Below are 25890 nucleotides of genomic sequence, written 5' to 3' on the forward strand. Positions count from 1 at the left end.
CGGTGTTGGGTTGAGGAACAAATGCCCGTTAAAAATGACGGATGAATCGGCTCACTGTAGCCAATTGAAATTTTTGGCCTGAAATGATACGTGCGGATTTGAACCTGGACCACCATATATTTCTCCGATTAGCACACATGTCGCTCACCAACACTTTACGGCAACGCTGGCCGCACAGCATCTAGCTGAAATTTCCTAGGATACTTGTTTTGACTATCCCTTACGTGCTTTGGCTTTCATTAAACTATTACTATTATTACCTGGAGTGATGATTCAGTGCGTTCGGATATGCAGCTCAAAAATGCATATCCGATATGATCTTCTTAACTATTTTCGCACTAGAAAAGTGCCTTCAAGACGAAGAGTTGGTCAGGCGCGATTAAGCCTAGAGCTCAGTGAAGTTAGGAATGATCCAAATGATCGCTGTCAATCGTTTGTATGCGCTAAAAAAGATTTCATAAACTCAATGAAAGTTGCACCGCTAACCGCTTTATAGAATGCCTTTCGCTGCTTGCATAAAGGAATGAAAGGTCACCTTTGCCTAAGGTTGTTACTGGCGGTAAAAGACGGATTTTCTACGACACTCTTGTTGCACATATGGCCGCATAACGACGCTACGTAGTCTACCGCCTATATAACCCAGCAAGTGCTGAAAAATCTTCAGTGGACCCTACTCTCTATAGCCTCTGCCGTACCCGGCGTACACCTTGGACATTGCCGTACCCGATAGTCACTTATTTCGCTCAGTACCACGGAACCAGATAGGCAAATACCTCAGATGGGGCTGAGGTCGGCAAAAAGTCGTTGAAAGAATCGCTTCCAAAGATGGTGTATCCAAGGTATCTCGCTTGTTCGTAAGCTGCGATAAATGAAAATGGCTAAAGAACAACGAGAACTTTATATATAAAGAAACTAATATTTTGTGTTGGTATATATGTGGCACTAAGACACGACTATAAAAGCACCACAGTAAGCGTCGATTTTTTGTAGACTTTAACCTGAACGTCAGCAAACTCAGATCGCGCTTTAGTCGCTGTACATGTCTGTAGTGTTTTTGCGGCCATACCTAGACAAAATGCTTTGCATTGGAGCCATGCGGTCCGTGTACTGGCATTTTGACATAAAATGCTTATACATTCTTTACCATACCAAAGCATTGCCCTTTCTTGGTCTATCTGGATCCCTAGCAATTAAAAACCCGCGTCCCAGCTTTGAAGTCGCGTCTCAGACACGCGTGCTGGGTAAAGATAGCCATGTACGTTATTTTTTTGCTCTGCTTGTAGTTACCTCAAGAGAAGTGAAACCGATCATCTTTTCTGGGCTTTGCCGCGACTAACGGCCTTCGAACTTATATTCATTTTTCGATAAATTTAGTTGCAAAAAAAAATAAAAATGTTACAAGGGAGATGAAGCTGGAAGGTTATGTTTGCCGTTACGTTACAGTGAGTTATCTATTTTTTTTTCTTTATAGAAAGACCAACTATATAGATTTGAACTATGACTGAATTTTTAACGCAGGTTTGCGAGGGAGTGCTCCCAAACGATTCTGTATGAAGGTAATCGATTGACTATTACTGTAAAGCCCGACCATTGTCTCAATAAATATTACGCTAGAATAATTTTCTATTCGATACCACTGCAAGCACCGTTAAATGACAGAGAAAGCCCCATTGGAGCACAAATGCGCCCGGTTATCTAGCTAACGCCGAACGGAAACTTTATTTACCGATATAGACAAATATTTCATATCTTGTATCAGGTAGGCTAGATCAAAAACTATTTTGGGACTTGAGGGAAAGAAGAAGGAACATACCTACCTTAAAAAATAAAGAAGCATTTCAATGATTTATATATTCTGTTCTTATATATAGTTGATAGGGGACTTAGGAGATCATCTAGAAATGAACGCACTCTTTGCCCCTTAATCGACGGCAGGTTTTCTGCCTTAACCATAGATACTCTACAGCAATGAAACCAATGTGTTGTATCACGTAGAAACTCACGTTTATTAATCAGCCTTCTTGATTCGTATTATAATTACCAGTATTCATATAGTACTGTATCTTTCGTATTTAACACCTTGACATCAATTACCTGTTATCATTATATGATTATAAATTGTACCTATTGCTTTTACGACATTTGATCCTAGAATTGCGTTTCGGTTCCATAGTCTATATCTATCCACTATGTTATCTTGTATTTTTTTTAATTGCAAAACTTCCAATCTGCACAAGCACAGTTGCCCCTCCGATGTTTGATTTTAGCCTCGTTATGTACAACTGTCATCGAATCGTCTATGCCCCTCATTTAACATTTTGTTCTTTCCACCATCCTACTTATATATATAAGTAGTTCTGTATATATATGCCTGTATAATATCGTGCTTCATTACTCCCTCCGTACTCTTCATCATCGTCTATTTTTGTAATATTATCTTTATTTTATATGCCATCATACACTTGTTAGTTGTGACATGAAATGGGCATATTAAGACATCTATGCTTACGCACTCGTCATATTTATTCTAGCCCTTACAGAGACGTATTATTATTACCTTTCTATTTCATATTTTTCTAATCTTCCTTTTGATTGTTTTTTTTTCAATTCTCATCACAACAAAAAAGACGGGTTTTTATTTACGTTCGTTTAGAGGTTAATGAGACGATTCTATTTTTGTTATCGATCTGCATCATTTAGCCATGTGTTTTACTTGGCCATATTTTTTGTTTATTTCGTATAATGCTCATAGCAAATCTGAATTAGGGATATTCGGCGATATTTAGGAAGTTTAACTATACAATCCTTGAAAATAATGAAAAAGGTCTTCGCACTCAATTGCACGAGAGATCTCCCAGAATTCGCAAAGCGCCACCCAGTTGCACTAGTCAAGCTCTGAATATCGGGTTTTAGCCAACTTGCTCATAAATGGGCCAAGACGTGAAGGTTGACAAAAAAAAAATTACAATTTAGTAAACAAGTGAAAGCATTGCCATTGACATGGTCGATGGTGTCTGCTTAATTAGCGGAACAGCGCATAGGGAAAGAGACTCCACGACGGGCCTCTACGTTGTGGCGCCGTCGTTCCGTCGGCATATACTCTCTGTTTTACTATTCGATTTGCGGGAACGTATATTGCACTGGATTCACGAAGACAGCTTCTACCGATGATCTTGTTTGCGAGGCAAGCGCATCTTTAGGAGGTACGAAGGGACGTTACGTTGACGTTCGCACGGATGCGGAATGCTGTCGACTGGCGGTGGCAGTGCGAGCGGACGCCCCATTGGAACTGGCCGCGAAACTCCTGAATTGCTCGCCAGGTTCGATTGGCCACCGCCGCTATTGCTGTTATTGGCGAGAAGCCTGACAACAGCTCGCATGTCAGTCGTTTCGAGATCTATCGGCAGCCCTGTAACAAGAGGAAAGCGGGAAGACTAGACGTGAGCATTTTGACCATACAGATATGTATATAAATGATTAGGATCCACAGTAATCTTGAGCGAGCTAACAAGACAAATGTGCCTGAACTAACCATGAGATAATACATGTAGGGGCCCCTCCTCGTCGGCAAAGACCGTTATGATTACTAAATTTACTGACCAAAGCTTTGTATTTTGCTTAATCCGTTACATAATTCAATGGTAGTATCTACTACTTTTTGAACGCCGAGCGAATCAGTATTATACAATATTTTTCATTCTTTAGATCTAATACTAATAATAGAAAGTAATTCGATAAGCTAAACTTTTTCTTTTTAATTTTTTGGTTTTTCTACGAAAAAAAATAAGTAAAATCTCCCTCCTGCGGGAACCTCCTAACCAGGTACCTAATCGAAATTGGCATTGAAGTAAATCGAGATGATTTAACGGACGTCAGTCTGATAACGTAAAGACGGGGTAGCTAAAACTAAGCCACCTGCTACTACAGCAGTCCATACACCAGTCTTCACCAGCGATTCGTTTTTGTTCGTTATATCTAAGCTTCAGTCAGCCGATCATCAAAGCTCTTCACGGCGCACACTGACTTGTTTCTCCTGGATCCGGCTTTGGAGGTCACGACTTCGTGAAGCAGGCATTACTACAAACTATAAGCGTATATTATATGTACAGATACACTTGATGCGTCGCTCGCTAGCGGGAAGTCTAAAACGACAGGCGCCAGATCTCGCCTGATGTTCCTGCCAGGCAATGTTGGCAGTAATGTCATGCAAGACCTCTGCGACTCCTGCACCCCCTCTTAGTGGCAGCTTCTGACCATGGAAACGTTATTATTATGGCAATCAAATTCATAAGACCTGCTGTTGAAGCAAGCTGAATCATGCCACCCTTTCGAATAAAGTTCGACCAAATCGTAATGAGTCACCGAAGTTGGCAGGGTAGTTGGCTAGACCATTGAGTAAAACGGGTGTCCACGATTGAAAACACGAAAGATTGTACACGAAAAAGAAGAGGCAAAAAATCAACTGAAAATTGAGATACTCATCTATGGTTCGACTTAGCTTGTGCAGGAAATAGAATTCAACGGGTGTATTGCAATAAATCGAATCGGACTAATGTCAAGCCATCCATGTATTGGCTATTTGTCAGCTGGGGGATGCCCATATTCGAACACGACAAAATCCGTGGTGCTTATTTTTGTTGCGCTCTACGAAAATCTGTTTCGTCCCATGGTGACTAGTTGAGTGGATTTTATATAACAGTCGCGAAGTCATTTACCCCCTGTAAAAGGGGTAGGCTTTCTCATAGGAAAAACATTTTAAGTTTCGAACAACTTTTGTAGGCGAGACAAGCTTTCCATGTGGCTTCCTTTGCGGAGCCCATTAGAACCGTGGGAACTGTGCTTCGTCCCCGCAAGTAACTTTGCAGGAGAAAGGATATAAATGGCGTTGAATTGCAATTGAAATTTAAATAAAATTGTTTTCAGATAATGAGTGCTTGCCCAGTAAAAAGTATAACTGCGGGTCTCAAAGAACTGCCAAAATGTGAGGGGTCATTAAACGAAGACTTTGCGAATCATTATTATTTTGGGCCAATGACGGCGGTATGCTTAAAACTGTCATGTTATACGTACCCTGTAATGATGGCGGAAGACCTCGTTCAGTGAATTTATTGCGTAGCGCCTCATGTAAATGATCGATGTACTTGATTGCCTCCTCGATCACAGTCACCTGTAAATAAAGGGAACGAACCCAAGATGATACTTTAGCCATAAGTCCACAATGTCAACTGCACTGCCGATGTCTTAGGCCGTTGAAAATTAATTTATGACATGGGTCACTAGTGGGTGCGAGCGTTTACTTTAGTCTGAGCAATGCAAAATGTTTTTCTAACGAATCGCATCAGTCTGAGCTAGTCGATAAGTAAATGTAAGTCAAAGCTTTCTTTGGATGTAACACATCCGATCTGTTCTATCGATCAGTAGCATGCCGCAGCATACTATTATTACCTGAGAAAAAACGTTACGTCTCTCTTGACTGTAGGTACTCTACTTGCTTAATATTTGACCACATACATAAACAATTCGGCCCATACATTAAATATAACTCCATAGGATTTCTGATATAATCACCAACCGCCGAGTCGATAATATTTGTCTCTTAGGAGTGCCAATTAGTAACTATAATATCGCGTATCACAGTCAACCTGACCACTCGCGGGTCGTTTACAAATGTGGAATTAAATGTTTCTGAGGCGGCTTCAACGCGGCTAGATACGTAGAGGCAATATGGGCAATATCAATTATAATTGGACGAAGGCTAGGCAACAATTAGCAGTAACTACGCGTGCTTCCATGCGTGTTTCGTTTAGTCTCCGCAAACACGGACGAAGGACCGTATAACTTAAGCGATAGTCGCGATGTCTTGTCGCTGAGCGAGTTCGTGCTATGATTGCTTTGGATTCTAAGCATTCGACTGGTCCTAAGCGTTAGGTTCATTCAGTACAGAAGAAATCGTCAATCGCTCGATCACTTGCCAATAATGAAATACCCATGGGTGCAGCGGGGGTGGACCTGATGGGCTTGGCCCGAGAAACCCTAAGATAAATTGGGCCAAGTTCCTGGCGTGCGGTGGCCGCACTGCAGCTAGATAATGGTTCACCAGCATCACATGCACCGCAGCCCAGATGTTTACAGTATAGGCTCGACGGATTTAACGGCATGGCGGGTAGCCTGTGCATCGCCTCGTTCGGTTACACGAGCCCGCATGGTCCTTTTCAGACGTCGAAGCTCTTGTCTCCGATTCACATAACCCAGAGCAACGTCTATCTACATAAGAAGTCAAATATCTGATATCATCAGTCGCTGGCAGTTCGATCAGCAGCATATAACCCTAAGCACCGGAGCGAATACTGAAATAAATACATTAATTTCAGTTTAGCTACGAAACCCTATTGCAACAGTTCACACACGAAGCGTGCAACTGATGATGGCGAAACCAGTGTGAAATAGCTAAGTTTTAAGCTCTCTGGCTCAAGCGACAAGCTTGGTTTTGTTCATCTTGACCTACCTTTACTAGGGTAGTAGCACATTGCCCCCCCCCCCCCCCTAGATAATAGTTCGCTTGTCTTCTAAACGTCACTGTGCCATGAAGTCATTGTGTTATACGAGTTCCGCGTGGCTCCAAAATAAATGCGGATGTTATTCAGAGACATACTGTACATTATCTTTGGTACCCTTACATTCCTCATTATTCTCTGCGCAAGCTGTGCAAACACCCATAAAAAAGAAATCCTTTGATACCGAATGTTTTGAGCCTTACGTCCGGCACCGCCATGATCCAGGTTCAAACCTGAACGTGGACACACTTCGTTTCGTGCCGGCAGCGAACCGCTTGATGGAATGTTTAATACTAATCTACAGTATATATATCATCTATAGCACAAATCCGCAATAGGAATTCATATGAAAGATCATACGTAACGGCGCTCAATAGTGATTCGTATTGCAAATGATTATATCCTTGACTGCTAATACAAAGTAACGCTTTTTACAGGCTTTATCCTGCACCTCGAATAACGGAGCTCCGCCACGTTCCATTTGATTCGTCTGATGCTTTTATGTGACGAGTGTTTATTTATGGAGGTGAGAGCAGAGAGTAGGTACATGAAGCTCTTACATTTATCTATCAGGTTTAAATGACGCCGCTCCGTAATGCCTGTGCCATCATCGGCGTCGTTAGCTTCCATCAATTCGCCCTTCGGTATTAAGGGCGATAATGGTAATGTCGGCAATAGGAACAGAGCATACTCTCAGTCCATAGCTGCATTCTCCTCCAACGGTGCGCGGGGTCCCCAGGTAGTCCGTACCTGCTTATCAGGATTAGTTTCGCCTTTTTCCTAAGGATTACTAGTGCATTTGCCTTAGTTGTACCTTTCTTCGTGCCTTCGACTGTACGTGTTTATCATGCGTTTAAACTGATTAAGACCGAATGCTAATGTACCCATAGCTTTATCTTCTTCGTCGCCTCTTCCTTTTTAAGCATTTTCATTTCCTGAGGTGGGAGCCGGCTACACTCGGCAACAGTTCCTTGTGCTATGGCTCACGGCTAGCAGACAGACACGAGCCTGACACGGGTCCATTGTATTTTCCCACGCTGCAACTTCCCCCAGCCGTTTTCCTGTATCGGGACAACAAGCGCCGATACCCATCCGCCCCTGCTATATTGCAGAGAACAAATATATGTAGTCTTCGTCGGATGTTGTCACGATTTTCGTCGTTAACTGACCACCATCGTTAGTGCACAACCGTGTTCTGTGACGAAATCCTTCCCCCGATTCATTTCTATTCATTGCGAAATATTGATAGAAGTAGTAGTAGTAGTAGTTACTGCAGCTATCATCGGTCGCTGTGGGTATGCTGCTCGACCTCAATTGTCATCTGGCCTAAAAGCGGTGCGCGGTTCTTTGTATCTAGTTTGCTTCTTTCGATTCGTTTCTCATGAGAAAGACAAACATGGAGGCCTGTCACGTGACAATCCTCGCGCTCTCCCGCGTTTATCGGGAGCTCATCAGGGCTAAGGGCGGGGAGTTGGTCGGAACGGTCCCACACTAAGACGGGAAAGACAAGACACGCCTCACACAAACTTAGAGAATAGATGTGATGCCGGTAGTCGATAAAAGCGAACTAGCATAAAGGATAGAGAAGACGTCTATGTATTGAAAATCGGCTAAACGAGTTGAAAGATAAAGTAAAAGCGGTAGCTACTCTAAACGCTTGATATGACGTCAGCATGGATAGTCGTTCAATCAGTATACCGGTCGGCGTTAAAGTTTTCCAACGATAAGGTATTGTGCAGTAGAACTGATAGGGTACACCACATCAAACTATTCAAGGTAGACCTTTTACACTAAGCCACTGGTTTCACACCGATGTCGGCCGATATTGATAGCTGCAGTATTTTTTTTTACGGTACTTGTCTCCCCAGACCTTGCAACCGATATACAGCATATTATCAGTAGCTCTCTTAAGATGGAACTTCCAATAAACGAGAGCCTTCAGGGACCCCCTGGGGAAATAGATGGGAATGCAAAAGTCGGGAGGAGCGGCTTTCTGTGGAGCCAGCCGTGGGAGTGTGATGCAGGGAAATCGACTAGCAGAGTGTAATAAAGGCATGATGCCGCTACTTCAACTTTTGATGACCAGAAATGTCACATGGTGGCTGCCTTCGCCTGCCTTGAAGCGTATCGACTAAGTTGTGTTGTATCATGGCTTTATGCAAAAAGGTTTTGGATACGTTAGACTGCCCAAATGGCTTAGGGCCTCTACATAACTTCAGGAAACAGCACGAGTGTACATTCTAGAATAGTTCATGCAGTGCGCGTTTTTAGGTTTAATTAGATAAAGGTTAAGGCCTATGATGTGTCGTGGCGGTAGCAAACGTTCGTTCGTAAGTACTAAGCGACCTTCAATAGCATTAAGAGTGCATAGATTGTTGGCTATACCGCAATTTGTTTTAGGATAGAAACCAAGTAGAGAAGATTTCTTTTATGTATATATATATATATGTTTCGTAGCTACTAACAAAAGGGTTACGTTATTGATTGCCAATAGTCTGTTGATAAAATACTCTGGGTCTTTTGTGTTGTTGGGCTTGAGAATGCTGTTGGGCCTGTACGACGCCATTAGTGGATCAACAATACACATCATTCTAGCATTCGGCGTTTGGCACGACGTTGCTAGGGCCAATTAGTTAGCTGGCAATAACTAGGCTAGATGATGAAACGCCACTCAGTGTCCTATTGCGGATTATCGTGCGTTTGGTATTTTTAACTACCCGATAACCCTCAAACCTTCATTCTGCTTTGATGAAGATTTGTTCATCTCAAATTGACATACGTGACAGACGATGAAATCATGATTATTGTCACCTCGAAAGGGGCGGCCTTTTATCACTCCATCGACAAAACCAAGCCCCATCGAGCTAGATGACGGTCGATTAGGATCACTCCAATCAGCTTTATTTGCATCACTATAATCTCTCCGAAGACAGTCGTCTTCACAAACCTTATATTGTACCGACCCAGCTGCAGCAACTAAACGGTAATAATAACGGCTCAGCTGGATGTCGCCGTCTTAATCGGAGTTTGGCACATTTTATAGGCCTATTCGACTCGCTTTAAGCTCGGTTTTAGTTCCGCTTTCTAACCCTTGGTGACGGTGGCCCGTAACTTCATTGTAGCCCGAGGCTGGATTGGGTAAACTTCAAGAATTGCCACATTTGCTATTGCAGTCGCCCTACGAATTTTCACGACAACAGAATATGTGTTAACTGAAATATGAAGTGTTACCAAAATATAATATTGACCGATGACTGCACAAACTTCGGCATCTATATATGGGCATAGGCTGCATCGAACATTGCCCCCTAACAGCGTATGCAGCAGATTTATTTAAGCGTTATTGCCTTGCCAGACAACGTCCCAGTATCGTCGACATCGGCACAATGGCCGTCTGTTTTGCGGAAAGAGTTGCTGCGTGTGTGCCATTTTTCCGGTCGTCCCTAACCTTCGTCTTCGTTAATGCCAAAGCCTTATAGCGCTTTATTCTTGATACTATTATATTAGCAATATTTCTGTGTAGTGTTCTATTGCAGAAGTTGTCGTCGGCCAGACCCATTGTCGACTAAAGGAAGATCGAATTGCTATCCCTCTCAAAAAAACAGTCGTCCACGAGCGTGGGAACGCACAGCCGGCGGGATCGCATCGCCGTCGAGCGGTTAGCGGTCAGTCAAAGTCCGATGAAAAAATAGAAGCTTCGACGACGGGCCGACCGAGATCGGCCCGTCGTCGAAGCTTCTATTTTTTGTTGTGCGACGGCGAGTGAAGATTCTAGTCGGAGCTGTTGAGTGCCAGTGGTGACAACGTAAAGGCAGTACGTAATGTAGTAACACTGGCGCGGTGACGGAGCCAGCGAACGCTTTCGGTGGCAGCTAAGGACAAAGATCGAATCCGCGCGGGGCTGACCGTTTGAAGTTTTTGCGAGATTTATCTATATATGTGTGTGTGTGTGTGTGTGTGTGTGTGTGTGTGTGAAGGACAAACTGGTGATGTACACATACTCCAGTACTACTCATGCTTTGTGGATAAGCGGCGTTCAGATTTCAGAGATGTCACCTACTCGAAGTGTTTTTGAGAATTCGAATTTCCAAGTAACTATTTACCTATCGAATTGTAAATTGCGAATATCTGCTCAACTGGTTTGTTCGCGAGTGGCGCACCCGTATCAGTACCGTTATCATTTAGTTACAGGCGAACTAAAAACCACCGCTTTTTTGCTCTTTAAACTAGGTGCCATATGTACAGTGGATCATATCCTCATGTCATGTACTCTAGTTCTGCTGCAGCAACAACAACACGCCCTAAACAAAATGTTCTGTAAAATACTCTTGTCATCGGAGCTAGATCCTGCGAATGTAACGGATCCTTCTGTTTCGTTATACATTTGATGTGTCACTGCCATAGTCGGCAACGGTAGAAACTGGAAGCGACTAAGCGGTCGGATTTCGCCTCGAGAAGATATTAACAATAAATACCCAGGTTCCTTTGTCTGCTCACATACAGCACATGCATGACATAGAGGAGAATTAATAGCACTTGCCCCTTCGACTTTCTGCTGTACAGCCCATATATACAAGTATGGGTCACCGTATCCATTCCTCGAGAGGTCATATAGTGGTACTTGTGTATCCGTGTTACCAATCTGTGCTGTCACCCTCTTTCGGATCACTCATTTCAGATCGCGTCAGTTTTGTTGTGTCGTACGACTACATAGGTACATGTACATCAAAAGGACAACGAAGAGAACAAAAATACACTTTCTTCAGAAGTTCTTCACGATGCCGTCGTTTTCACAGAGCCTCACCAACTTCGTCCTTCGATATGTAGCAGCTTTTTACTGGCGATAAAGATAGTTCCTTCATGGGTCGATCTACCGCTTGGTCTCGTCCGATCGCTATCTGCGATTCTCAGTCGCGCAGGTGAAACCCGCACCTGTCGAAGAGCAAACTTCCTAACCAAAGAAACGGCCAGGGACAGGCCTGGTCTCTAGCTGGGCTAGAGAACCGATGCTTAGTGGATGTCTTTACCGGATTAGAAAAGTGCCCTACGCCTATCCAAGCAGTTCGCTAGAGCAGTCATCAGCGACAGCCGCAACGAATGAAGCCGAATAGATTTGAACGTACGAAAAGGAAGCCCCTAACTGACCCCTTAGACTCCACCGCTCGCCTCTCCTTTGGACCGAACTCCTTTCACGAACAAATGCCGGGGAAGCATCATCGGCTCTGAGCAGGTCTGCTGAGTGGAGTGTGGCAGAAATACAGAAATTCGGCACAAACAGTAGAACTTGAGAGAAGTTACGTAGGCAGGCCTGTTCTTGGCTACCAGATTTAGAAAGGAGACCGTGACCGCTGCTGGGTTTAAGAAACGCGAGGCAAACGAGAAGAGAATGGCCTACCTGATCACAGCCCCCGAAGCCGATTAACGGGACAGAGTAGCATGTGACAGACAAGAACAACGTGCTCTTTGGGACGTTCTGTATCCAACGGTTCTCACCTAGTGACGGTGGCGCGAAAAACAAAGCCTTAGCAGGCCGATAGACATCGCATGCAGTAGCGGAGTAAGTTAATTAAACAAACACAGTCAAGTAACGAGACTCACCGCGCCTAATCAAACCGTATAACTAATATATAGAGCATGAAACAACTGTAGGAATTCCGTTAAAAACTATGACGCTGAATTTCTTCGTATCTGCCGCTGATACTTAAAGTAAGCTAGAAGAGTAGTAAGCCGATTACTAGCTTCGTTGACCTTATATACTGTTTATTATTATTTAACCTTGGTACCACCTAGTTGACAGCCCAACATCCACATCCACGAACTGCATTCGCTTTACATGTCGTCTGGACAGCCTTTCCTTGTGGCTGGTAATGCCGAGACTATCCAATCCTGCATGCCCTAGGCCACTCAATCTTATCGTGTGTCCGTGTTCCTGTGTGCGTTTAAAGGCCAACAATTACTGCGTGAATGGATGTGAAAAGCCTTTTGAAAGCAGCAGTTTAATTAGCAGAACCTGGACCGCCAGCTATCATCATCCTACGCTTGTGACTTTCGAATGATGTGAGTCGATGTGTCGTCATGCTCCCTCGGCAAATTTCGCTTCGATTTTCGACACTGCTCCAGGCAGTTGGCATTTTCCACATGACCCCAATCCATCGGCATGCACCCCCTACTGGCAGCATATACTGTACCTCCAGCTTTTCATGTTCGGTTGGTTTTCAAACGTCCACCCAGAACCCGTCCCTCAACGCGCATGGAAACAGCGAAAGAGAAAAAGAGTACGATGCTGTAGACAAATGCAATAGTGAGCAGCCGGGAGAAAGCGAAGTGTAGACGGAAATGCGGGGCAAAAGCCCATGACGTCATGGACTAGCCACAGTACTGGCACGCACTGCTGCCGCCAGTGGTACGCGCTACTGCTAGACATCTGAACTGCGCTTCGGGGCTACCTTTGGTGGGTGGGCGCCTGGCGGCCGCAGCAAGGAATGCGCTTGTTGTAACACCAGCTTCTATAGTGACACGATCTGGTCGAACGTGAGAGGCCATAGAAAGAGCTGCACGGAGCACAAAGCACTAGCAACTAGCAGACAGGTTGTAGCCTACCAGTTTGCCCGCTTATTTATCTATTGAAGGTATTCCCGTGATGCTCGTCGCGCTATCATCACAAAAGCCTCAATGAGCCACCCCCAAGTTTCATATTATAGCTCGTCGCGATCAGCAAAGCGCCACCGCCGCAGCCGTCTTCTGTGCCACCCATGGACAGGCATTACACCCCTCTGACCATCTGGTGTTCGCATTCCGCACTGGCGACGGGGCATTTGCAACTACTAGTACGTCTTGTTAGGCGGCAACCCATCGGGGCTGCACGGTGGGACAAGAACATCCCCTCCACGAACAGAGGTCAGGTAGCAGACAGCACGAACGCTCGGGTGACTGTGCCAATGATTTGCGGGCCCGCGAGGAGGAGCGACCAGCACGATGATCGTATGGCTGGCACTACTTGAGGTTCTACGGCCTCGTCGGTCCGGTTAGGGCAGATGTACCCGGGGGTAAATGTGCACATTTATTGGCGGAGCGGACGAGCTGGTCTCTTCTCCCAGTCTATTCGAGAAACTGGCGCCTTCGACGCCTGGGAACCAGCTGGCGGCTCTTGACTACAAATATACTTGTATCACACATATAGGTATGTCAGTTAGGTGGCTGAGGTGGCGAAATCGCTCTTTCGTGTTTAGGACATTAATTCAGTGGACAAAGTGTGTGAAATGAGTTATTCTTCTGTCGGAAACTTCTTGATGGTAATCAGGTTGTATTTGAATTAATAGGTGGTGTCTTCAATAACACTAACAATGAGTCCGCCTTCTTCCTTTTTTGGTGTCACCAAACACATACAAACGCGAACCACCCCATTATTGTATCAGTGAAACTTCGGCGTTCAAAGTGACCACGTCGCAATATTGAGCAAGTGGTACGACGAGAACTCCTCACCTGGAACCTTCAACTTTCCTTCAAAAGATCCTTTACATTATCACGACACGCCACCGGGTAGTATCACAGTTGATCGCTGTCGGCCTTATTCTAGGCTCTAACCTGACGCGATCGATTCAAATAGATTCGCACTGAGATATGGCCCATGAGAGGCCTAGAAAATACGAGTATATATCGGTCGCCATCAGCCAATAAGACTTTATATTTGTACAGCCAGTTACATCAACACGTATTACTAACAACGAAGTCGTTACGAGATGGAGAAAAATGAAAGAGACGAAGGGAATAACGGTCGAGTTGGAAAGCTCTGTAGAATAATTTACGATCGTTATCAGCGTCACCTTGAAAGCTCAATCTAAATTTTATAACATCGTGCCGTCCTTATTTCCGATTGTCTTCGGGCCAACCACGACACCTACCTGTTTCACGCTTCCAGTCGAAACCGTTCGCAGTGTGTAAAACATTTGCTAGAAGTAGGAAGCGACAGCAAAAACGATATATACAAAGGCGTGCCTAGCGCTTAATGCTCGATCGGCTAAAATACGATCACCGAAGTCATAGCGCCGAAAAAGCTGTTCACGATCCACCACTTAATTCTGCACAGTATCGTTATAAGGATTGGCTATTCTGTTCGTTGGGCCAAGAGAAATAACCGGCCAGGACGATCTGCTATCCAGACCGAAACGCACGAAAGAATATACATTGTGATCCTCAAATAGCCCGAGAGTGCGGCCAATGACTCTCGATTACAGACTCTAATACCTCTACAGAGAAAATACAAAAACTATAAAGCAAAGCAAGCGAAACAGACAGATTGACAAACAAACAAAGAGGCAGGCAAGCAGAGAGAAAGTTGGAAAGTGGCCTCCAGTTTCACAGATTTGTGATCGATCCGCTAAAAGTATGAACGTAAATCCCATGTTTGCTGACAGACCATTTTTTCTTGGTCGCGTCGACCGCGAATTGACCTGGCGATTGTTCCTGCAGTGATGTTCAGACAACAAACGACCTCTGACGAATATCATACAGTCCCAACAGCGTGAACGTATAAGCGGTAACGACATAAATGACTAGAGCTTCTAATATGCGATTGGCAAAAGATTCCCTGTTATGGGTCTATGTACAGCGGTGAATTCGGCCCATACGATGACCCAGTCGACGATGTAATAAGACTTCGCCACTGTTATTATGTGTATTTGATCCCTGTTGGTTGTTGGGCCTAGCAAGCCTAACATGCGACAAATAAAAGTCGAGCTTCGTACGGAGACGACTGGCGCTTGCTTGGGTCGTGTCGCAGAGAATAAATAAGGAGGCCGCAATGAACGCTACATAACACGTTCTATAGGCGTGCGTCGACAAACAATTGTTTATCGCTATTTTTAACATGAATGTTCTCGAGAAAAAACAACGCTAATTTAAGAATCTATTAAACGTTGCTGCTTTTCCTACCCTGTCGCTGTTAAAGCGCGTCCGGCAGTGAGCTGGCTTCAGTTACGAGAAACGTTAATGGTAATCTGGACAATCGACGAATTGGATAGTAAATTTTTTCATAATGAAGATGTTTTCATGGCTTTCCTCTAGAGCTTGCTGAGATGTCAAATGCTGAACTCGGTTCTACTTTTTATTCTAGCAATTCCCATTACATTTATGGGAGACTTGACACATAGGAGGGCATCGACTTCGTTGCTCGTCCCCTTTATCCGCTGCCTCGAGTACTCTCCATGTTCTTTATAGTACGACGTAGTTGGCCGTGCATGCATCAACGGTTCCTTGGTTCAGCGCCGTTATTAAACGACCAGCAACGCACTTAACGTCCGTGGGCAATACGCAGTGGCAGCCTGGTCATAAGAGCACAAGCCATTAGTCATGGATTGCTACATATCCTACAACATACTCCGATTGGGTCGACATAGCCTTTAGTCTCTCTTGACACAAACGTTGAGTCCTCCGAAGCGTTGACTCAGATCCCAACGCAAGAGAACCTCTAGAACGAACGTGCCGCGTAGACTAGCGCCCTAAAAACAGTCAGTGAGTGACTCGGTCGTAGCATTCGTCCGGCTAGCAAGCTCTGCCTGAATCACACTGTCAGCAGAGAACGGATCGTTCGGCAAGAATAAGGGGGAGCTGGCGTAGGCTCGCACCCGGTTTTCACACAGCACTTGACGTTTCGGACGACCTGAGTCGATACAACGTTTACATCACAGTAAAAATCCGCCCTGCCTAGCGGACGGAAAAAACAGGCCAAATTCTATCCAAATTGTTGTTGACTAATGGGTGCTTCGGCTAGGAATCGTTTCCGTACGTTAGTTAAGTAGAGCTCTGGGTGCTTTTCACTGTTTCGTCTAGCGTTTCTAAATTTTAACCCTGTTATCTCTAGTCGCTAGCATAATCTATCTTAAAAATTGCTTCTTAATAAATGTTTATCTAGCAGAGCTATAGCTTCAATAAACGCGGACGCTCCACAGGCGAAATCTACTATGCGAATTCGAGTAACTTAAGAAACAGTTGCGTCTCGAGACAAATCTGCAGGGCAGGCACCGTCCGTTAACGTCTGACGTCATTGAGTCTAGGGGCGGCTACTGATATCACTCTTATTGTAATTGTTATTAATCGCGGCTATTCATTTAGAACCCGTTTTGCCTGGCACTATATCACCATTTGCTGCCGACCAAACGCAGAACAGACCCCTGTCTAGACAAACAGCGCCCACAATGGACTTTTAAGCTGCAGGTTGATGTTGTTATGCATTGACAAACTATGTAGATTACGTTCCGTAATGTTATACAATAGCAGAAATTATCGCATCGTCCGTCCACGGTGCGTTGCTGATATACGAGGTCACTACTGATGATTTAATGTCTAGAAAAACTAATATATCGCTGAATAACCATAAAGGTTGCGAGCCCAACGTTTTGGTATTCCCTTGAACTCGATGGGTTACTATCTGGGCGTTTGTCGCGTCGTTTGTTAGTGATGGCCTTTGGAAGTATTTTGCTCAATGATGATCAATTTCCATTAGGTGCTTTTTCCTCTTCCGTTGTTATGCGTTGCGCTACGAACCTCTTTAGGAACTGTTCATTTTCACAGGTACTAATTTTCTTAACGCTCTGTCAGATGGCTGCGTATACGTTCAGCGTATTTTTCAGTCCGAATACTTGTCACACTTGCTATGTTCATGATGACCTTTGCTTTACCTTATTTCAACAGTCGCTATACAGTAGCACCATTGAAGGGGAACAACGACGCTCTCACATGAAAACGTTTATTTACTCAGATATACGTATTAGCCAAAAGCATTAGCGACACCCTCAGTGCGATAGACGACCATTCCCCTTCACGAAAATACTCTCAATCCTTATATTGCCATTTGGCATCCATCTACCTGCAGCACAAATGACATCAGCGGCGACTGAGGCTTTGCTTTCTCCGCTCGATTGCTACGTGCTACGAGACTGAAAGCAGGCCATGTCCTCCTGACTGCCCTGCAATCTCATACGAGCGTGGTGGTTCAAGGTGTCGGACAAGAAGATCGTCGCGCTGACATACAGCTTTACGGAAAAATAGACACACTCAATGTTAAATGGACTCGAACAAGCGATGGCGACGTGTGTGCCTCTATGTATAGTCAATCAGCTACTGCTCGGCGATGACAGACCCGTTGTTGAGGCTGCCTTAAAACTAGGTTAGATTGGGTCTACTTAACTCTAGCACCCGGCTGAATGAATTGCCAGAACTGAATAGAATTGGATTGCTAGATCACTCAACCTCTCGCAGCTCCGCATTCTTTCGTAGTCGCTGTCGATGACAGGAGGCATGACAACTTCAAATACGCGTGTCCTGACTGATTCGAAATACGATACACTGGTGCAGGTTTGAAAAAAGGCTATAGGTCTGTGTTTCTCTGTACCCATTCGAGATTTTGCTCTACGTTGCGGCAAGCTGATTGAATCCGTCTGCCCTTCGATTGGCGCGTCGGGTATTTGATAGTTGATTTGAAAAATCTAGCCATCGCTTCGAATCGGCTCTGTCGTTGACGAATAGAAGTACAGAAGACTCTGACAAGGTGGGCGAGACAAGACAGCCGAAAACAGCAACGAAAATATCGAGCACAAACGGACACACACACGTCTCCGACAGACATATCGGTACTGAGGGCATCATGAAAGAGCGACACACGCCGATAAATATACGAAAACGAGCCGACAAACGAAAATGACGAAATACGAAAGGTCGAACTTACGAAGAAACTTGGAAAGCAGAAGAATGACAGGGGTCTGTTGAAGCGGTTTGAGGAATTGGCTGATGAAGCTGTATAGCACCATCTGCCCTACGCGGCCAAAAGTACCGATGACCGCTCACCAGTGTGCCGGGGGTAGTTCCTCTCTACGAAACAAACCAGAAATAGCCAGCCGTTCGACTTAGAGCGGACAGACAGCCCCTAGTCGGCCGTAGTCGTATGCGCTGTCAGTGGCGCCAGTCGGGGTGGCACGATGCGGTCGTTGATGATAGAGCATCAGACAATCGTCGAACGGGCAAGCGGGTCAGTCACACTCGGACTTCAACGAACCCTTTACGCCGCAACACCGACACTGCGTTGTCGTCGTCATTGTTGTTGTTGCCACTGGGGTCGTGTTTTTGTTCACATTAATGGTTATGTCTGTCGTACCTGCGTGCTTCTTGCCCGTCTATGCTTAGCGGCCCTATCTTTAGCGACACGCCGTATCAATATGCTGTAAAAGAACATCGTAACATGTGTCAAAAGTACAATTTCATTACGCAACCAGAGTACAATGGGTGGCATCCGGTCAATGTATGGATATTAGTTAACTCTTCTTTTAATAATAAACTCTGTTTTTTTTTTCTGTAAATTTTCAGGTGTAGTTTTCATGGTGTTTATATAGTTTTCTCTAATGTGAGCGTCGTGTCATCGTAAATCCGTAATACACCTCCTGATAGATTCCAACAATAATATTAGTAATAACCTCAGCAGTTTATGTTTATATAAGTAATAATTTCATCACTATATTAAAAACGTATTTCAAATTTATGCGTGCCACTTATATCGAAAGAACATTTTATGTCCCTTCCTTACCGCTTCATTGTGTTTATCAGATTGCAGACGGATATCTCATTTATCCTACTATTCCTCAACTATTTCTCTGCTGTATTTCATGATTGACGATAGCAAATAAGCTTCGAAGAACCTTTTGTCTCTTGCCATAACCTATGACATCCCTCTCACATAAGCGTGTCTATGCATTGAAGTAGATGATGCCCTAAGGATGCGTAACGAAACAGTTCTTCGATGTACAAACGAATCATTATGAACAGACGAAAGCCGTAAAACCGCTTAAATAGGCGGAACCCGCTTTGATAGGTACGGGCATAGTCAACAGTCTGATTTAGCCGGTCAGCTCGCACCATATGGTCGTGCTATCCCTTTAGCACAGTCCGACACACCTAGTGTCGATACCCCACCGCCTTAAACTAGCCTTCGGCGCTGGTTTTTGGGTTGCTTCTCGCAAACAGGCTATGCAGGTCTAACCTAACAGAATAGGGCATAACCTTTGAACGATATCCGTTCAGCGACAATTCGTGAATTTCTGTTCATGCGCGATTGTTATCTGAAATCGAGCAGAAAAGCCGCCTTGCGATCGCATCTGCACATGTACGCATGCCCTTCGTAGACACATGAAATCGCGATGGCGGCGTGGTTTCCAAAGATCACCACGACAACGATTTGCGACGACAAAGGACACACACAAAAAAGGACTTGGACACCAATTTCAACCGAGTTCTCTACACGTTCCTGAAGAATAACAAAACAAAATTGCCGAATGTCATTAGAATGCAATTCGTCGCACCTGATCAGCCACAATACGACGTATGGGGGAGGTAGCGATAGAGATAAAGAGATCGGGGGTAAGGGGTAGCAGCAAAAGTAATAAGGGAAAAGCGAACAGTGAACGCTTGTATAGGGTTTGAAGTTACCCGAAGCTTTTGGTGCGATGTGACTTTAGGTTATGGAAGCTTTTGCAAATCGTCGGCAATGGGAGAACTGTTGTAAACATCATCCATTGCATCTTAGCTGTGCAGCAAAACCAGACGAGGCGACTTATCAACCTCAGAACCACTGCGCAGGAAGCGGACATGCTTGTGAATTCTTGAAAGACACAAGGTCGGTTTTTCGAGCCTACTAGCTCTTATTGTTGTTTTTGCTGCCTCGGTTATATTCCACCTCGAGCGTAAAAATCCAGGTTCATTGGTGGCCTGACTGCCGTATACACTGAGGTTGCCTTTTACGTTACTTTGTCATGCTGTTACTTTTCATATTAGACGTTCTCTCTCATAACGATAATCTTGTTCAACAGTAAAAAGAAATAAATGAAATGTAGAAATGTCGGTTGTACATATAGGCTCGATGTTATCAGGAAGCGCTGACACGTGAGCGAAGAATAAGATTTATCTATTATCGTCTAATAATATGAGAGCCCGGTCGTGAAGGCAGCTGCAAAATGGCCGACTTATTACTGTGATTTGGAAATCATGGAAATATAAAGCTATTTCGTCAAAAGCTTTTCATAGAAAACCTACGAGCTACGGGTGCTCCACATGTGGACAGAAAAATCATCGGATATGGAGGCTTCAGTTACTCGCTGTACCAACGTTATTTCTGCTTTCTAATTGAGTTGGATATGAGGTTAGACGTCACGCTAGGCTGGTGAGCTTACCTTGTCCACGTTGGGTGTTTGGGCAATGGCGGGCACCATCGAACGCAGCCGATGGAACTCTTGGAGTCTTAAAATCCTTTGACGGTTTCTTCGCTCGCGGCGAGCCAGTCGTGCGCGAAGTGCAGCTGAACGCTGCAGGGCCGGATCAGCACGCAACTTCGCCCATCGAGCGCTGAGAGCCGCAGGCGACCCTGCGTAACCCGTAGCAGAGTCTACTGATTGGTTCGATGTGGGCGCCATTGGTACACCATCGGTAGCCTTTACCATCTAAAACGGTAAGGAACACACAAAAATAAAATAATACGTGAATATATGTAGCTATCGTTGAGGAATCTGCGCTTAGGTTCTGGCAGTGCTTCAGAAATGTCAACAAGCTGACAAAATAAGAAATCATTAAAATTCTGTGTCTATGATAGCTTATCTTCAGCTAATTCTAAACTAAACTAGTGCTATGTAATAGTAGTTTACTATCACAATACTATATATATATAGTATATAGTATATATGTTTGCGTTGTTTTTTGTTATGATTGTTTTTGGAACGTTCAGAGAGAGAGCCTCTTTTGCCGGATAACGTAATTCTCACTTGCGTCACAAGTCTTTTTCTCGCTCTCCCCTTACTTTCCCCCGGCTCTCATCAGATTTCCCCACGGTCCGCTTCACTCAACTTTACCCGCACGCAAGCTATCTCGTAGACGAGACGTGCCATCATCGATGAAACGGTTACCACATTGCGCATGTATATATATACATTCGTACTACAGTATTGTTCAAACTGGGTGTTAATATTCTGCAAGGCAAAAGCAGTCAGGGAATATTCGTTGGAGCAGCAGTTATGCTCAGGCTGAAAACGCATGCATATATATATGTGTGTGTGCGATACGTCGTGTCTATATCGAGTACAAATGGGAATTCTCAAGCGACACGACGCTCCAGTGGTCGCGCTGTGCACCAAGATCAGAAAATCAGATCTAGACGTCTCACTACTCTTAGACTATTTCTGGGCCGATGTCACGGTAAAAGACAAAAAAGATTAGGGCCGGCCTTTTGCCCTGATCGACGTGTGCGTTCCCTCGAAGATTCTGGGCGGCTGATCACAGGGCGAAGTACAGTGAAGATTGAAGAACGAAGGTGAGAAAGACAAACTTTCACACGCTTTTAGCCGCCGAACGATTGAGCAAGGACCGCTGTTGTCGTTGCTGTGACAACACCAGGGGCCACGGCAGCGACAGCAGCTGCTGGCGTAAGTAGGAGTCAGTGACAGATGTGTATGCGGCGAAGGTCGTTTACGGGCAAATCACCGTAAGAAAGGAACACTGACGCAACGACTAACAACAGCAACGCCATCGATCCACTGTCGCGTATTCCCTTTTGACACGTCAGCTACAAGAAAAAGCTTCGTACAACCGAAAAGAGCGTTTTCCATTGACGCGATCCCTATGCACTTCACACACTTCATACTCTGTCGTGCAGCGCCGACACCTGATAGGGCCCAGTCCTACAGAACAGGTCAAAGGCAGAAAACCGAAATGAAAAAGCAACAGCATAGTACCAGCTCTGAAAACAACGGCAACAGCAGGAAATGCTTTTTTAAAACGAATACACAACTGCCAGCGGAAAAGGAACGCACCTGCGCTACGAAGCTGTTGCCGAATTTTTCAGCTCAGAGATCTACCTTGGTGCAATAACGCAAAATGAAAGGAGAAAGGGACCTATGGAAGGACGACGCAATGCGAGATAAAGTTTAGCTATATCTTCTTTGAATGTCGCTGCTGTGGCCTTTCCCCAGTTTCATTGTTCGTGGCAACAAATTACCAGTGAGTGTGACAGCAAAAGGAACGACACGTACGAATTTCAACAAAAAGGTGGTAAGCGATTCGCCGGCTTCCCGAGCGGCTAAGGGCGGCCAGCGACGGATCGCGGTCGGAAAGTAGAGCCAAAGATGGACCGCCAATCGGATATTGATCCGACACAATGTACATTCACAGTAATAGTATTAACGACAGAAATGTTACTAGACGCGTTCCGAACAAAATCGTGACTGGTTCGCCCTAACCATGCATTGGTCTTCGTTCTTTGTGCGTCTGTCGGCGGTAATCGATAGAGTGTGCATCTACGTAAGAAGATGAGCCGGCAGTATAAGCGATGATCGTATAAACAAGCAATCAATGTAACAACAAAATGCGATTCACAAAGTTAGTACTACTAAATTCTGCACGTGACACAAACAGTTTTAGGTTGTTGATACGCCTCCGTAACATTATTTTTCATGTCCTTAAGGACATATGCATACCGTGTGGTGCTATGTCACGGTATATCAATCAATATATCTTGGCGGGACCGCATGATCGGTTAGATCATATGATTGAGACGCTCTATCGGTTGTTGGCACGTGTGTACAACGCATTTTCTATTAATTAAGTCTCGCCTAATTTAAGAAGATAAAATAAATCCAGTTTTAAGAGCAAAATATGACAGCATTATCAAATTGACTGTTACTTTTATCTTGATGCGCTCTTGCACCTTCCCTCGCTTGGAGACCTCGAAGCACCTCACCATAATTAGATGCCCTTGTTACTGTTATGCATTCTACGAACGCCATGAGGTTCTCGAGAAACTCGAGGAAGTTTCAGATATCGAACGATGAGCTTTTTCCCGCCAAACCCTATGTCATTAAATCATCGCCAGCAAGTTCCGTTCTTCGAACGTTTTCGATCACGAACAGACGACAGTGCCTTGAGCCTATCGATGCAGGCTAAACGACCACGAATTAATAAGATTCGATAATGATGATGCTCTGCTAATGTGATTGGCCACACCAAGCAGCAGCAGCAGCAACAACAAAAGGTGCACAGTCAGCAATAATGGAAGCCAGGTGCGCCTTATATTTGGCTAAATCCAGTCGATTGATAGGTCAGCAATTCGCTAGCACGCGAGTTTACGTTTCTGCATGGCTGGCCCAGGCTGAACGGCCGATCGGGTTGTCCTGACGGGGGCCAGCAAAATAATGACTTAACAGATATGTACAAATCAATCACAGCACATATTTAAAAGGGGATCAGAGGCAATGCTCCCGACGAAAAGAACGGGTTATCTCACTTCTATTTTGCCGGCCGGGCGGCGGGCGGGCTAGCGAAACATTTACCGGACGAGAGATTTATATATATATAAATGCTCAATGACTGCGTTGCGACAACGGCAGTGCTTCTATCGCGTCGTTATCTTTTCCTACGGGTTGTATTCGACGTGCTTCGTTTCTTCACGCTTTTCGAGCAAAGAGACGACCGAGAGAGAGAGTGTGAAGAGAGGCGATGAGAGGCAGTTTCCATGAATTGTACGAAGTCATATTTTGTTTTTTATGCCGGATCGTATCTCATCGGTTTGGCTCGGTTTGGGAGAACACCGAAGAAAAGACGATTACCTAGAATAGAAATGTTATCTCGCTAGGGGTTCGTGAAAAGCGAGTGTGTGGGTCGTCAGGGTGAGAGTTATGTGTCGAAGATCCGGGAAGATTACGTCGTATAGTGCATACACGTTTTTATTTTCGAACCTGTCCCTGAAGAATGGTACCCAACATACGAAAATCGGACAGTGACCTGAATTGAATCTTCAGTTGTATTCATTCACGCTCGAATTTGAAGATCAATACAGATCTTCTCAATTTAAAAAGTTTAAATTAGGATGATGCCCAGAAAAACGTTTCTGCTAGATTATAATTTTATACATGTATAATATAACCAGAATTTGTTCAGTCCCCAGGAATGGAGGGCAATCTGGACCTTAATGTTGCACATTTGTTTAGTTAAATTCGTAATTTTCCTTTGATACCGAACATTTGGAGCACTGGCTAACTATCCTCCTACAGATACTCCATAGGGCTGTGTAAACAAGTTGACGCTTGATGTTATCGAGGGCGCCTATTTGACGCGCACGCCCTTCGAATCTTTCTCCCTATCCGTAGGTATACCAACCTGGACAATTGTTTCTTTATGCATACACCCAAACGACTGACTCCTTGATCTGACTTCGGACAGCTCTGGTCCCTCAACAACAAGCTCTCTGTGAAACCGCTAAGTCTATGTTCGTAACTCTGTTGGTGAATACCCGCCTTCAAGTGACTTTATTACCGCCGGTAGCCCTGAAGAGACGTGATCTGAAGTCTGAAGGCAGATCCTCCAGCGTAGTCTTTGGACTTTTTATCCGCTTTCATCGGCCGAATCATTCGAACATGAAATCTTTTTTTCCGCTCCCTTATTTGTTCTTCATAAGCCTTCTTTCTGGCCCGTTGCTGAAGCTATGTTGCACTGCGGCGAAATAAGGCAGCGTACCTTTTAGCCACTGCGTCTAAGCCATACACAGCATATAGCTAAGTGAAAACCTACTGCTTTCGGCTTACTTGGTTACTCGCGTGGCAGTTCAGTCGGCTCGAGCTGTAACTTGCCCGTGTGGCAATAAACGCCCTGAGCAGACACACATCAGAGATATACACATACAGCGCGGTAAACAATGAAGTGATGAGAAGCCAAAGAAGACCGGTGCAACGGTAAGAAAGCCCAACGTTACATACACGCACGTGTGTATGAATCGTACATACACATCGTAGGAGACACAGGGATCTGAAAGAATTTGCAGCTGCGCCAATTGACCCAAATCTAATACTGTAACTGTTCAACACTAAAGACGACGATTCAGTCTGCGGAAGACGTCGCCGTGCTAAAGTCACGACGAGACAAAAAAAAAATCTAACGTCAGATCAATCGCTACGCTTCGGTTGGCTAAATCAGCTGACAGATAAATACAGTCGTCAGTTCAGTGTCGCTATATTGCATAAATACATCCGAATATTAGAAGAGTGAGAGTAGTTTTTTTTATTGCATCGCAGTCGCGTCTAAACTTTGTTCACAAAACAAATTTTTCGAAATTGCGTAAGTGTCAACGTGCCGAACGTAAGACCCAAACCCGAACGGTGTAAGGAAAAACTTTTTTTTTGTTCTTTCTTTTTTCCGGAAATTATAGAAGTACACAAATCTATGCGCTGTGGCAAAATATAAAAATATCGAAAATTTTTGTACATTCGAGTTCTTTGCTTCATTCTAATGTAGTTACTCCAGTCGAATTGTACGA

The 25890-nt window shown here is 44.5% G+C and overlaps 1 protein-coding gene across 2 annotated transcripts in view; it reads right to left on the bottom strand.

Moving 5' to 3' along the window:
* Positions 1-1980: 1980 nt before the first annotated feature.
* The window catches only part of LOC111261940 (uncharacterized), a 47157-nt gene continuing 23247 nt past the window's right edge, over positions 1981-25890 (bottom strand). For both annotated transcript variants that reach the window (XM_022835843.2, XM_022835844.2), the window contains exons 2-4: positions 20768-21034; positions 5071-5167; positions 1981-3409 (exon numbers count right to left, since the gene is read on the bottom strand). In XM_022835843.2, coding sequence (XP_022691578.1) covers positions 3162-3409; positions 5071-5167; positions 20768-21034 — 612 coding nt within the window. In that variant the 3' untranslated portion in view covers positions 1981-3161. The remainder of the gene's footprint in view (positions 3410-5070; positions 5168-20767; positions 21035-25890) is intronic.

The sequence above is a fragment of the Varroa jacobsoni genome, unplaced genomic scaffold (genome assembly GCF_002532875.2).
Source record: "Varroa jacobsoni isolate VJ856 unplaced genomic scaffold, vjacob_1.0 scaffold_617, whole genome shotgun sequence".
Lineage (NCBI taxonomy): Eukaryota > Metazoa > Arthropoda > Arachnida > Mesostigmata > Varroidae > Varroa > Varroa jacobsoni.